This window comes from Halichoerus grypus, chromosome 8 (genome assembly GCF_964656455.1).
Source record: "Halichoerus grypus chromosome 8, mHalGry1.hap1.1, whole genome shotgun sequence".
Classification (NCBI taxonomy): domain Eukaryota; kingdom Metazoa; phylum Chordata; class Mammalia; order Carnivora; family Phocidae; genus Halichoerus; species Halichoerus grypus.
The window spans coordinates 81,297,458-81,311,548 of record NC_135719.1 but is presented as its reverse complement, the minus strand read 5'-3'; the positions used below and the strand labels follow the sequence as shown (position 1 = coordinate 81,311,548).

The 14,091-nt window shown below is 40.3% G+C and overlaps 1 protein-coding gene across 2 annotated transcripts in view; it reads right to left on the bottom strand.

Annotated features, from left to right (window-relative positions):
- The window catches only part of RNF212B (ring finger protein 212B), a 50,057-nt gene that overhangs the window by 4,593 nt on the left and 31,373 nt on the right, over positions 1 to 14,091 (bottom strand). The window contains exons 5-11 of one of the 2 annotated variants that reach the window (XM_036114854.2): positions 6,643 to 6,758; positions 5,735 to 5,795; positions 4,978 to 5,006; positions 3,962 to 4,008; positions 3,697 to 3,739; positions 3,478 to 3,538; positions 2,315 to 2,363 (exon numbers count right to left, since the gene is read on the bottom strand). In XM_036114854.2, coding sequence (XP_035970747.1) covers positions 2,315 to 2,363; positions 3,478 to 3,538; positions 3,697 to 3,739; positions 3,962 to 4,008; positions 4,978 to 5,006; positions 5,735 to 5,795; positions 6,643 to 6,758 — 406 coding nt within the window. Of the gene's footprint in view, positions 1 to 2,314; positions 2,364 to 3,462; positions 3,539 to 3,696; positions 3,740 to 3,961; positions 4,009 to 4,977; positions 5,007 to 5,734; positions 5,796 to 6,642; positions 6,759 to 14,091 lie in introns of both variants that reach the window. The other variant, XM_036114851.2, reaches the window with a different exon arrangement.

The window sequence follows — 14,091 nt, the reverse complement described above, 5'->3', positions numbered from 1 at the left end:
TCAGGTATTTTATTTAAAAGATTTATTTGAGAGAGAGAGAGATAGCAAGAGAGAGCTTGAATAGGGACGAGAGGCTCCCTGTGAACAGGGAGTCCCATGAGATGTTCAATCCCAGCACCCCGAGATCATGACCTGAGCTCAAGGCAGATGCTTAACCGACTGAGCTACCCAGGTGCCCTAAATCAGGTATTTTAAATATGCTCAAATATCTTTGGAAACCATGTCTAAAGCACTAAAGGAAAGTATGAGTATGGTATCTCAACAAATAGAGAATACTAATGAAGAAAAAATATATTTAAAAGAACCAAATATAAATTTTGGAATTGAAAAGTGTAATAACAAAAATTAAAACTTCACTAGAGCAGCTCATCAGCACAAACAGAAGAAAAAAAGTCAGCAATTTAAAGTCCATTGAGATTATCCAATGTGAGGAAGAGAAAGAAAAAATAATGAAGAAAAATGAAAAGAGCCTCAGAGACCTTGGTGAACACCATCAAGTATATCAACATATGCATTATGGGATTTCTAGAAGAAGAAAAGAGAGGAACAAGGCAGAAAGACTATTTGAAGAAATAATGGCTGACAACTTCCCAAATTAGGTAAAAAAAAAATGAATCTACACATCCAAGAAGCTCAACTTCTAAAGAAGTCTGTTAGATTTAGTTGGTATATAATGTTTTTCAAATCTTCTATTCCATTGCTTATCTTCTATCTAGTTGTTCTATTTGTTATTGAAAGTGGGGTATTAAGTCCAATAGTTTCCCTCTGATTCTCTTCAATTCTGTTAGTTTTGCTTCATGTCTTTTAGGACTTTGTTGTTATATATATATATATATATATATATATATATATATATATATATATATATATAAGGATTTTATTTATTTGAGAGAGAGAAAGAGGAAAGAGAACGAATTGGGGAAGAGGCAGAGAGAGAAGGGGGCTCCCTGCTCTGTGGGGAGAGTTCAAGCAGGGGCAGTGGCAGAGGCAGAGGGAGAAGCAGACTCCCCGCTGAGCAGGGAGCCCAATACAGGACTCCATCCCAGGACCCCGGGATCATGACCTGAGCCAAAGGCAAATGCTTAACTGACTGAGCCACCCAGGCGCCCCATGCCATACATTTTAAAGTATCTAAATTATACAAAGTATTTTGTCCTACCACAATGGAATGAAATTAAAAATAACAGGAGGAAATCTGGGAAAATTAAAAATATGTTGATATTAAACAACACAGTGCCAAATAACCAATGGTTCAAAAAAAAAAATCACAAAAGAAATTAGAAAATACTTTGAGACGAATGAAAACAAAGCCAGAAAATACTAAACCTTATAGGACACAACGAAAGCAGTGCTTAGAGTGAAATTTATAACTGAAAATGTCTACATTAAAAATGCAGATCTCCAATCAATAATCCAAATTTTTGTCTTAAGAAACTAAAAGAGAACTAAACCCAGGAAAGAAATAAAGCTTAGAGCAGAAAGAAATGAAATAGAGAATAGAAAAACAGAGAAAATCAACAAAACCAAAAGTAGTTTCTTTGAAATGTTCAACTAGATTGGCTAGTCTTCAGCCAGGCTATCCAAGAAAAAAAGTAGAAAGCTTCAAATAACTAAAATCAGGAACGAAAGAGAGAATATTACTACTAACCTGACAAATTCTCTAGAACTTCTATATTTTTCAAAGGGTGAATATGAAAGAATCAGAGGGAAACTATTTGGTGATTTTCAAAAATGTTTATCCAGAAAGAAACGTGCAAATTTCACAATTGCGTCTTGTGAAAGAAAGGGAAATCCTCTCTGATTAAGTATTCTCTATGGACTGGCTAATGCCCTTGAAAATAGTAATAACAAAAATAGTTCTAAGAGGAAAGGGACAAGAAATTAAGTGGTTATTCTTCACTGGAATATTTTTAAGTTTAATACACAGTGAAGAAGCCTGATACCCTGCAGGCTAACATAATCAGTGTCTAATTAACCTTCCTTTTAGACCTAACTTCTACTGCCATCTTGTGGCAATTAAAAAAATCCAAATCTATTTTACTCAAGTTACCCTCCATCTCTTGACCAGAGGTTTTCAATGACTTTCTATTGCTCAAAAAAAGTTCCTCCTTATCAGTTTGAGAACAGGAATATCATTACTTGAAAAGTAGTAATATATCTCTGGATACATGGAATCAATGTCTGGAAAAAAACAAATGGCATTATATTATGCACAGAAAATGCATAATAGCATTATATTTGCAGAGAAAACCAGAAATCTGCTGGTATCTGGCACAAAATATGTTGGTTTCTGACCCTTTTTTTCCCTTCTCACCAATATAAGAGTCCCTGGGAGTGCTTCTTCCCTGCAGGCCTCTGGCTCCCTAATGGACAAATAACAAACATCAATTAATAAATATACCCCAATTCTCTGGCTTCCATATTCTGTTATTTCTCTATATCTACACATTGAAGCATATGTTGTTCTGCCAGAATAGGCATGCTAGTCCAAGAAGGATACACACTTTATTACTTCCAAAATGAATTATTACTGTTAATTCAGTCATTGAATAGTTTGCACTACTTTCATCCCATTCATTCTCTGTTAGCTTCTTTTTTTAATTTAATTTAATTTATTTATTTTTAAAGATTTTATTTATTTATTTGACAGAGAGAGACACAGCGAGAGAGGGAACACAAGCAGGGGGAGTGGGAGAGGGAGAAGCAGGCTCCCCACTGAGCAGGGGGATCCGATGCAGGGCTCAATCCCAGGACCCTGGGACCATGACCTGAGCCGAAGGCAGATGCTTAATGACTGAGCCACCCAGGTGCCCCAGATTCTCTTTTTTTTAAAGACATATTTATTTATTTTAGAGAGTGAGAGCGAGTGAGTTGGGGGAGGGGTAGAGGGAGGGAATCTTTCAAGCAGACTCCCTGCTGAGTGTGGAGCCCCACCCATCCCATGACCCATGAGATCATGAGGTCAAGAGATCATGACCTGAGCCAAAACCGGCCCAACTGACTGAGCCACTCTGATGCCCCTCTCTGTGTTAGCTTCTAACATTTTTTCTTTTTAGCACTGCCAAAAGAAAAGAGTCCAGGCATGGCATTGGATAATTTATACCAAAACCAACATAAGCTTAATATTCTTGCCTGACATCTTTGCTTTCATTTAGCATTAGAAATCAAGATAGCAGGAGGGGAAGAGGGAAGGGGGGGAAATCGGAGGGGGAGACGAACCATGAAAGACTATGGACTCTGAGAAACAAACTGAGGGTTCTAGAGGGGAGGACAGTGGGGGGATGGGTTAGCCTGGTGATGGGTATTAAAGAGGGCATGTTCTGCATGGAGCACTGGGTGTTATACGCAAATAATGAATCATGGAACACTACATCAAAAACTAATCATGTAATGTATGGTGATTAACATAACATAAAAAAAAAAGAAATCTCAATCTGGGAAGAGAAAGTAAATATTACTTACTTGTCTATTACTTACTTGTCCCAAACTACTAAAGCCAGACATTCTGTAAGGGATAGATTCCACTGAGGGGGACCGACTATCAGGTGAGACAAAAAGAAAACAAACAAACCTGGTGTGAAACTTGACATAGACCTAAAGTCTCCTCAGTCCCTACCTCTGACGTATCTAGGTATTTCTTTTATCTTCCAACTTTTGCCAGCAGTTTTCATGTGGCTGTGTAGGCTTCCTACTCACCTGACCACCAGGCTGCTACGCTGAGAACTGGGTCGTGGAGTGACTGGAAGAGAATCAAGTGAGGAATGAAGAGCTGCCATCCATGCTGTGCCCTGCCTTGCCTAGCCAACCTGTTACAAATGGGCATCTGGTTGTATGTTCTTCTCATATCATACACAAGATTAGGAAAATCTCATTATAGTCTCTGAGAGGAAACTACCCTCTATATGGGAAAAGGAGATTTATTCATCTCACGTAGATATCTGGGCAAACAAATGTTCTCTACCTGACTGTGAGGGAGAAGTAATGCCCACTGGTCGAGGTGTGGCCAACCTGCAAGGGAAAAAAAGATGAAGCTCTAAGCAGAAGTTAAGTGTCCCCTGAGAGGATCAATCAGATCATTGTTTATAGAAATAACAGCTTACTATCTGAGCACAAATTGCTTACTATCATGTATTACAGGTATCATCTCAAAATAAGGAGGCAAAGTTTCCATATGAGACTCCTTGGCTCTCTAACTAAGTGAAATCTTCTCTACTGCCTGTAATAGGAGAAATTTTGAAGTCCTCCTTTCTTCCTTCCCTCAGTGCCTTACCAAGTACTCTCAATTTTACATGTATCTATCTATCTGTTCATCCACTCATAAATCCATCATTCCTTCACTCCTGCCATCCTCTCATCCATCTCTCTAACAAGCATTTATTTAGTGTTTATACATCCTCGATCCTGAGATTACAAAGATAACTAGAATAGAGTTCCTATCTTTGAAAGGTTCACAGGCTAGTGGGAGAGACAAAAATAAATAAAAGCAATGTTTAAGTGTTATGATGGGTAGAGCAGAAGTACCGGAGCATGAAAGAACACCAGACTGTAACTTCTGTGAGTGCAGGAGCCATGTCTCTTAACCCACCAATACAGGGCTGAGGTAAAAAAACATTTAATAGTTGGCAGGTTACAGACTAACTGGTGATGTACACCCAGCACCTGGCATGGTACCTGATAAAAAGTAGCACTTAATATTTGTTGAATAAATGAATAATAGAACATCAAACTCTGCTGAATGAAGTCTTGACAGAAGAAGTGATATGTGAGTTGAATTTTGAAGGATGAGTAGGATTTCATAAGAGTGAGCATTACATTCAAGATTTCACTTCAGCCCTTTTCAGTGAGTAACTGGAGAAGTGAAAGATAAATTCACCAACCATTTCCTCCACCTTAGAGCCCACACAGGTGTTGCAGCCAAGAGTCAAAAAAGACAAGCAATTTTCAAACAGGGCTAGTATGGGGCCTGATAAAACTTACCTGCTTCCTTGGAACCAATTTGGAGATTCCTGTAGGTGAAAAAAATGGGAGTGAAGGAAGCTGCAGCTAGGATTAGGGTTCTAATCAATGAATGTTACTTGCTAGATAACTAAGCTGCAATGTCCTCTAGCTGTGGTTGCTAAGGTTCCCAGTAGGAGAAAAAAATAGCAATGTTTCCCTAGGAAATTATTAGCTTTGACGGAATGAAATTTTAGTTCCTTTTCATAAAAACACATTGGGAATCCCAAAGACTGATTTATGTGGGAAAATATGGAGAGTCTATGGGGGAGAGAAAGGAAAATGACAGGATAAAATGTGCTAGAATAGTTACAGCAGTAGGATCAATAGGAAAATCATATAAATACAAAGAACATTCTTAGGAAGAAAGAAACGCCTAGGAAATAGAGTTGGATTGGAGGAAGAGGAAGGGTCCTAAGGTGCCTTGGGATTCTTGAAGAGAAATTTTAAGTTACAACAGATGTCTCTTCAATAAGAGAGTTTCCCAAATGGTATGTCGTGACTTACTGATGTTTGAGAATGGGTTATCAGTGTGCTACATACTGATCCTTTCAGTCCTCCTAGCTCTTCTGTGGCCTTGACCATTTTATTACAGTGCACTTGTTGTATAAATATTATCAGTTATTTATGCCACGATGTGGAAAAAGTTAGGAAACATTTTCTATACAGCATCTAGTCAGCTAGATAGATGGGAAAAGTAGGAGAGAAAATAATAGTAAGGAAAACCTGTTTCATTTACCTTTAGAATGGCAAGACATTTCTTCAGTTCTCCATTTTCCTTCTTTAAGACTGACAGCTCTCTAGGCAAAAGATGGAAATAATCATCTCCAGTAGGTCAGTGGGATACAAACCCCAATTTTTATTGTTGTTGACATCTAGTTAATGCTTACAGAGAGATGCTTGTCCCTATACAAGGTATCTCTGTCAGAGATCTAGGGATTCAGTAGACAGAGGCAGAGTTTGATGGCCGGGAGAATCAGGTGGACAAAATAAGCAGTCACTGGGTATGATTTCAGATGAGTTTACATAGAGTTCCATTTCCTCTCCACACACACCCCTGGCCTGCTGCTGTCTGAAAACGTACATTAAGGATTCCATCTTTTGGCTTAAGATTTCCAAAATATGCTCTCCTAGAGGTAACATTTTATTTATTTTTTTTTTAAAGATCTTATTTATTTATTTGATAGAGCAAGGGAGCACAATCAGGGAGAGCAGCAGAGGGAGAGGGAGAAGCAGGCTCTCCACTGAGCAGGGAGCCCGATGTGGGACTCGATCCCAGAACCCTGGGATCATGACCTGAGCTGAAGGCAGATGCTTAACCACCCGAGCCACTGAGGCACCCCTAGAGGTAACATTTTAAATGCTATCTCTCATCTTTATCACTGAAAAGCTATGCCTGATTTCTCCAAAGAAGCAGTTTTTGACAGGGAAGTACAAGAGGAAAGCTATAAAGTGAGGAGGGCCCCTACAGGGAAGAAAGAGAAAAACAAAATGGGGATTGAGGGGACTAAAAATTCTGTACCCGATTTACCCAAGACAAACATAAACACATGCAACAATGTTCAGGCTTTGCAACCATAAGGAAATAAGGGCTACAGCTCCTCTGAAAGAAAAAAAAGCTCTCCGGTGATTTAATTTGTCACTTACATTTCCTGGTTGGTCACCGTCTGCTGTGCCTCCTGCAGGGCTGCTTCTAACTTTGTAATTCTATGCTTATAAAAGGCGATGAGGAGATCTGTTTGTTTCTTCTGGAAACTCCACACCTACCAGGGAAAAATAGATCTTTGACATATACCCCCATAACTCCTTTCCCCTTACTTCTGGCAACAAAGGGAAATCCGTCAATTCATCCTTTAATACTGGTCATTTTCTTCCAGAGCATCTGGCCTAATCCATGATTCCCCAAAACTAGAGGATTTGGCACTAAGGAAAGCCAAAGTTTCTCATTTCCAGGACAAAGACTTTTTAATATCTTAATGAGAATATTCTGGCACAGTAGAATGGTCCTTTAAAAACATAATCTTTCACCTTGAGCAAGAAGAGTGATACCAAAAAAATTTTTCAAGCTTATAACTGGTTCTGACCTAACTTGTCTATTATTAGTCTGGACTCAACTTCCACATTCCTAGCTATTACAAAACACTGGTAACCAATTTACTTTCCCCAAGGTATTCACACAGGGGCACTTGCAGGCTGTTTATGCCGCTACAGTAAAGGGCAAAGAAGCATAGAAGGAGATTACCTATTCCTGAATTTTATTTCTGGGCATGGGCAAATAATTTTATCTTTTGCTTTGTTTTACCATTTGATATACTAATGTGCCTTTCAGGGGATTACTGAATCAGAGCAAAAGTTAATATTTAGAAAGTGTTTTAGCTTTGTCAGGTTCTACTTTTGAATACACAGCAGTATTTATGTCTCATCTGCTTCCTCCCTACTCAGACTAGAAACCTTTTGTCTAAGGTCCTTCCCTAGATCTTGGTACTTTTGTCATAAACTTTTTGTTCGCCCTTAATTTCCAAGTTGCTTTTGCCACCTTACTATGGAATTGTTCTTAAAAGTTTATATAGGCTCTAGACTCTTTCCTTTCCAATCAAAAGCAAACTCAACTAATTCTAGTTACATAAGATTTCATTATAGTCTTCTTTAGTTTTTTTTAAAAAGTGGTTGTTTTCATAAAAATAAAATATGATCATTTAAAAAAATCTCAACAGTGCAGCTGCAGAAAAAGCCACTCAGAATCCCAGGAGTTACTTAAGGTGGCAAGGGGTTGTGGAGCAGTAGATGTTACAGATAGATGTAATGTTTAGCCAAGAGACAGTATCCCAAACATCTTAACCCATTCTTGGGAGCAGTTCGCAGCGAAATACGCCTGATCCTAACTTAATTTACTTCAAAGGTATTGGTAAACTCATTATCTACCTTTGACTCTCACAAACTATTGGTTTGTCTTACCTTTTTTTTGTCTTATCTATCTTTTATGAAACTGACTCCCTCATTTCATAGTATTTAAAGGTCTTAGTATTTTAAATTATATCTCAAGGTAATCATACAGTTGAGTAAAGGAAGTTTCTCTTTATAGAAGTATTCCACCTAAAAAATGAGCTAGGAATGACAGAATTAAATATTAGCATTTTGTAGCTCCTATTGAATTAATGGATCCATGTAAAGTTCATCATTGGCTACCATCACACAAAACAAGAGATGGAAGACTATTATGTACCTCTTGGTGGAGCACAACACTGCTATAAAATAGGCTTGCCTCCCACCCACCCCCAACCTCCCACCCACCCCCTGATTAAGGAAATACAAAGCACAGACAAGCATTATTAAATGACTCCACGAGGGTACAATGAACAAAATCCACACTGGGGACAACTCTATAGGACAAAAGACCATTTTCTTCAATAACAATAAAAAAAGAGGGACACCTGGGTGGCTCAGTGGATGAAGTGTCTGACTCTTGATTTCAGCTCAGGTCATGATCTCAAGGTCTTCAGATGGAGCCCTATGTCTGGCTCTGTGCTCAGCTGGGAGTCTGCTTGAGATTCTCCCTCTCCCTCTGCCCCTCCCCTGATGCACACACTCTTTTTCTCTCTCTAAAATACATAAATAAATCTTGGGGCGCCTGAGTGGCTCAGGTTAAGCGACTGCCTTCGGCTCAGGTCATGATCCCAGGGTCCTGGGATGGAGCCCCGCGTTGGGCTCTCTGCTCAGCAGGGAGCCTGCTACGCCCTCTCCCTTTGGCTCTGCCTACTTGTGCTTGCACGCTCTCTCTCTGTCAGATGAATAAATAAAATCTTTTTTTAAAAAAAGAGTTAACTATTTGGTCTTCAGAGTGTGGAAGTCAGGCATTCTAGGCACAGAGGTATGAAACTATATGGTGCATGAAAGAACTGCAAAGAACTAAATCTACCTTATAGATTAGATAATAAATAGCCTACATAAGAACTTATGTTGGTATATAAGATGTGAGGTGGTCATTGTGGATGTGATTGGAGACGTCAGGAGAAACCAGACCATTAAGAGAGCTAGGTGTCACTCTGAAAAATCTGAAATCATAGGTGATGAAAAGCCACCAAAGGGTCTTGAAAAGGCAGTCACATGTTCAGATTTATAATTGAAGTAGATTATTGTGGGGCTCAAAGAGAACAGATTTGAGCAGAAAAGACCCCTAAAAATGCTTCCTTATCAAAAGCAATTAGAGGACTGTTAATAAGATATCAGAGGTACCCACTCTGAATAGGAAAACCATAGCAGCCCACCAGGTGGGAAGTTAAGTTGTTTTCTGGGTTGTTTTTTTTAAGATTATTTATTTATTTATTTGACAGAGAGAGACACAGTGAGAGAGGGAACACAAGCAGGGGGAGTGGGAGAGGGAGAAGCAGGCTTCCTGCTGAGCAGGGAGCCCAATGCGGGGCTCGATCCCAGGACCCTGGGATCATGACCTGAGCCAAAGGCAGATGCTTACTGACTGAGCCACCCAGGCACCCTGGGAAGTTAAGTTTTGAGTTGCATAATTTGTGATCAAAGCAATATTACTTCTCACACTACAAACTCCTGCTCAGTAGTGATTTAAAAAAACCTCACGTATACTGATTCAGAAGTCCTAAATATTGACAGATTACCTCCTACTTCTCAGGTAAAATAATTTTAGACTAAATAAACCTTTCTTGTTCAAAGGCATCATTGATTATCTCAGTTGTTCAATTTTTTAATTCAAGTAAGGGATGAAGAACTGGTCTGGTCTATTGATGAGATCAGGCCTTGACCTGATTTTCTCAAATGGCATATGTGGTAATTACTTACGTATATGGTAGCAAAACATATGACCTCAAAGTCAGCAAACTACTGACCATGGCCAGCTGCCTGTTTTTGTAAATAAAGTCTACTGGAACACCATGACCATTTGTGTACATACTGTCTAGTGCTGCTTCTGTACTACAACAGCAGAGTTGAGTAGTTGCAACACAGACTGTATGGCCTGCAAAGCCTGAAATATTTACTGGCCTTTTAAGAAAAAGTTTATCAGGTTGCCTGGGTGGCTCAGTTGGTTAAGCGACTGCCTTCGGCTCAGGTCATGATCCTGGAGTCTCTGGATCGAGTCCCGCATCAGGCTCCCTGCTCACCAGGGAGTCTGCTTCTCCCTCTGACCCTCTCCCCTCTCATGTGCTTGCTCTCTCTCATTCTCTCTCTCTCAAATAAATAAATAAAAAATCTTTAAAAAAAAAAAAAAGAAAACATTTATCAGGTTGCCTGGGTGGCTCAGTTGGTTGAGCGTTCAACTCTTGGTTTTGGCTCAGGTCAAGATCTCATGGGTCATGATCTCATGGGTTGTGAGATGGAGTCCCATGGGATCTGCGCTCAGCAGGGAGTCTGCTTGACGATTCTCTCCCTCTGCCCCTCCCCCCACTGAAGCACATGCTCTCTCTCTGTAAAATAAATAAATAAATCTTCAGGGCGAAAAAAGAAGGGGCACCTGGGTGGCTCAGTCGTTAAATGTCTGCCTTCAGCTCAGGTCATAATCCCAGGGTCCTGGGATCGGGCCCCGCGTGGGACTCCCTGCTCGGCGGGGAGCCTGCTTCTCTCTCCTACTCCCCCTGCTGTGTTCCCTCTCTCTCTGTCTTTCTCTCTGGCAAATAAATAAATAAATAAAATCTTTAAAAAAATTAATTAAAAAAATTAAAAAAAAAAAGTTTATCAACCCCAACACTAAATTTATGAAAGTCTTTATATATCCATTTCTGTCTTTTTCTCTGAATTTTTTTTTTGTGAATTTATATCTTTCCCTCTTTTTCTTTTAATCTCTCCTATTTCCCACTCTATTCAATGTCCTACTTTGTCTGTTCTTCCTATTTATATTTATTTAATGGACATTGGGGTTAATTGTTCTTAATTTTAAGATGGATGGGCCCAAAGAATGGGAGAAAATGTATGCAAATCGGAGCACCTGGGTGGCTCAGTTGGTTAAGCGTCTGCCTTCGGCTCAGGTCATGATCCCAGGGTCCTGGAATCGAGCCCCGCATCCGGGCTCCCTGCTTGGCGGGAAGCCTGCTTCTCCCTCTCCCACTCCCCCGCTTGTGTTCCCTCTCTCTCTGTCTCTCTCTCTGTCAAATAAATAAAAAAAAATCTTTAAAAAAAAAAAAGAGTCGGTCAATTAACTGACTGTGCCACCCAGGCACCCCCTGATCATACCTATATTTAGAATGATTTCCTATCTTGGGCACCTGGATGGCTCAGTCGTTAAGCGACTGCCTTTGGCTCAGGTCATGATCCCGGAGTCCCAGGATTGAGACCAGCATCAGGATCCCCACTCAGTCAGGAGTCGGCTTCTCCTTCTGACCCTCCCCCCTCTTGTGCTCATTCTCTCTCTCACACACAAATAAATAAATAAAATCTTAAAAAAAAAAAAAAAAAAAAAAAAGGAATGATTTCCTGGCTTCAATACGGAGAACTGATATGAAAAGAAAAGACTGGAGGTCAAAAGATCTGTTAGGAAGCTACTACAATAATCCAGGATAGAAACAATGATGAATTGAACTAGAAGGCTGGGGATAAAGTAGAAAGATTCAAGGTTTTTTTTTTAAGATTTTATTTATTTATTTTGGCGGGGGAGGAAGTGCACTTGCACACAAGAGTGGGGGGAGGGGCAGAGAGACAGGGAGAGAGAATGTCAAGCAGACTCTGCGCTGAGCATGGAGCTCGACATGGGACTAGATCTCACAACCCTGAGATCATGACCTGAGCCAAAATCAAGAGTTGGATGCATAACCAACTGAGCCACCAAGGCACCCTGAAAGATTCAAGTATTTTAGACAGGCAGAGATAATATGATTTAACAATGGATTGGAAATGCAAAGAGAAGGGCGCCTGGGTGGCTCAGTCGTTGAGCGTCTGCCTTCAGCTCAGGTCATGGTCCCAGGGTCCTGGGATCGAGCCCCACATTGGGCTCCCTGCTCGGGGGGAAGCCTGCTTCTCCCTCTCCCACTCCCCCTGCTTGTGTTTCCTCTCTCGCTGTGTCTCTCTCTGTCAAATAAATAAAAAATCTTAAAAAAAAAAAAAAAAAGGAAATGCAAAGAGAAGAAGGAATCAAGAATGACTTATCGATTTTTGGTTTGGTCATTCTGTGGATGGCAGTTATTTACCATGATAGAAATAGAAAGAGTAGCCTATTCTGTGTGTACGTGAAGGGTGGGCCAGGTGGAGGGGGTGTTAAGAATACTGAGTTAAGTTTGGGACATATGGAATTAGTGAAAATATCAAGTCAGCAAATGGATATATGCCTGAAGTTGGTGGGGGCAGGGAGCACTCATTCATTCAGCAAAGATTTACTGAGTGCTTCCTAGGTAGCTAAACTGTGATCTTTGCATGGGATACAATGATGAACAAAACAAAGCCAGTCTCTGCCTCTGTGGAGCTTACAGTCTATGGAACATATAATAAACACCTCAAAAATTACAAATTATCCAAGTGTTATTAAGGAAACAAGAAGGTTTCTAGGACAGGGGCACCTTGGTGGCTCTTGATTTCAGCTCAGGTCACGATCTCAGGTCCTGGGATGGAGCCCTGATTCAGGCTCACTGGTCTGCTTCTTTCCTTCTCCCTCTTCGTCTGCCCCTCCCTCCACTCTCACGCTCTCTCTCCCTCTCTCCCTAAAATAAATAAATAAATCTTAAAAAAAAAAAAAGGTCTCTAGGACAGAGAATAAAGGGGAGGTACCCATTTTAAATACAGCAGTCAGAGAAGGCTCCATTTAAGCTGAGATCTTTACTGGACATAATAGAATTGGAAGTGATCCCTATGTCGATGATAACTGAAGCATGGGAGTGAATGAGATTATCCATGGAGAGTGTAAGTGTCTAGTATAGAACCTGAGAAATATAACTATTCAAGAGATGGACAGAGGAAGATAAATACAAAAGAGAGAAAGAAGTTGGTTACAATAGCCAAAGAAAGAATATTTTAAGGGGGAGAGAGTGGGCCTAGACTGCTGCTAAGAAATCAAGTACAGTAACAACAACAAAAAAGTATCCATTGGGTTTGATAACAAGGAAGCTGTTAATATCCTTAGCAAGAGCAATTTCAGTGACATAGTCTAAATGAAGCCAGACTGCAGAGGGTCTGGGAGGTGAAGAAGTGGACAGAATGTAGACACATACCTACCAATGCAATCCAATGTGTTTCTCTTTCTCAAGACTCTCCACAAAATGCTTTTGTGAGTGTCATCAATAATCCTCAGGTTGCCAAATCCAGTCCTCCCTCCTTTGCCCTCATCTTCATGTCTCAACAGCATTTGACCCAGCCGGTCATTTCTTCCTTCCTGAAACATTTCCCTTTCTTAGTTTCTGTGATACCATACTCTCCTTGCTTCCACTCACTCACTGCTACTCTTTGCTAACTTCTCTTCCTCCTCTACCTGATCACTAAATGTTGAAGGGGCTCCTTCCCTGGGTGATCTCATCCAGTCCCAAGGCTTTAAAAACAATTTATATCCTAATGAGTTCCATATTTATATCTCTATCCTTGACCTGTGTCCTGAGCTTCAGAATAGTAACTTTATCCACCTTTGTGATTTCTCCTCCTGGAGCCCTAACAAGCATCTGTAACCTAATACATCCAAAATGGTATTTTCCCTCAAAAGGTCTTTTCAGCCTTGGTAAAGAGTATAATCATCCTGGGGCGCCTGGGTGGCTCAGTCGTTAAGCGTCTGCTTTCGGCTCAGGTCATGATCCCAGGGTCCTGGGATCGAGCCCCGCATCGGGCTCCTGGCTCAGCGGGAGACCTGCTTCTCCCTCTCCCACTCCTCCTGCTTGTGTTCCCTCTCTCGCTGTCTCTCTACCTGTCAGATAAATAAATAAAATCTTTAAAAAAAAAAAAAGAGTATAATCATCCCATAAATTTGTCTTGTTTTGCTCAAGACAAAAACCCAAATGTCTTCCTCAAATCCTTTCTCTTTCTCATCTTCCACATTCAAATCAACAATGGTTCTACCAGTTCTTCCTAGAAAACATCTCAGATTTGATTACCCCTCTCCATTTCTATTGCTACCATTTTAGCTCAAGAAGTCTTACTTAGATTTCTCCCATAGCCCCTTAC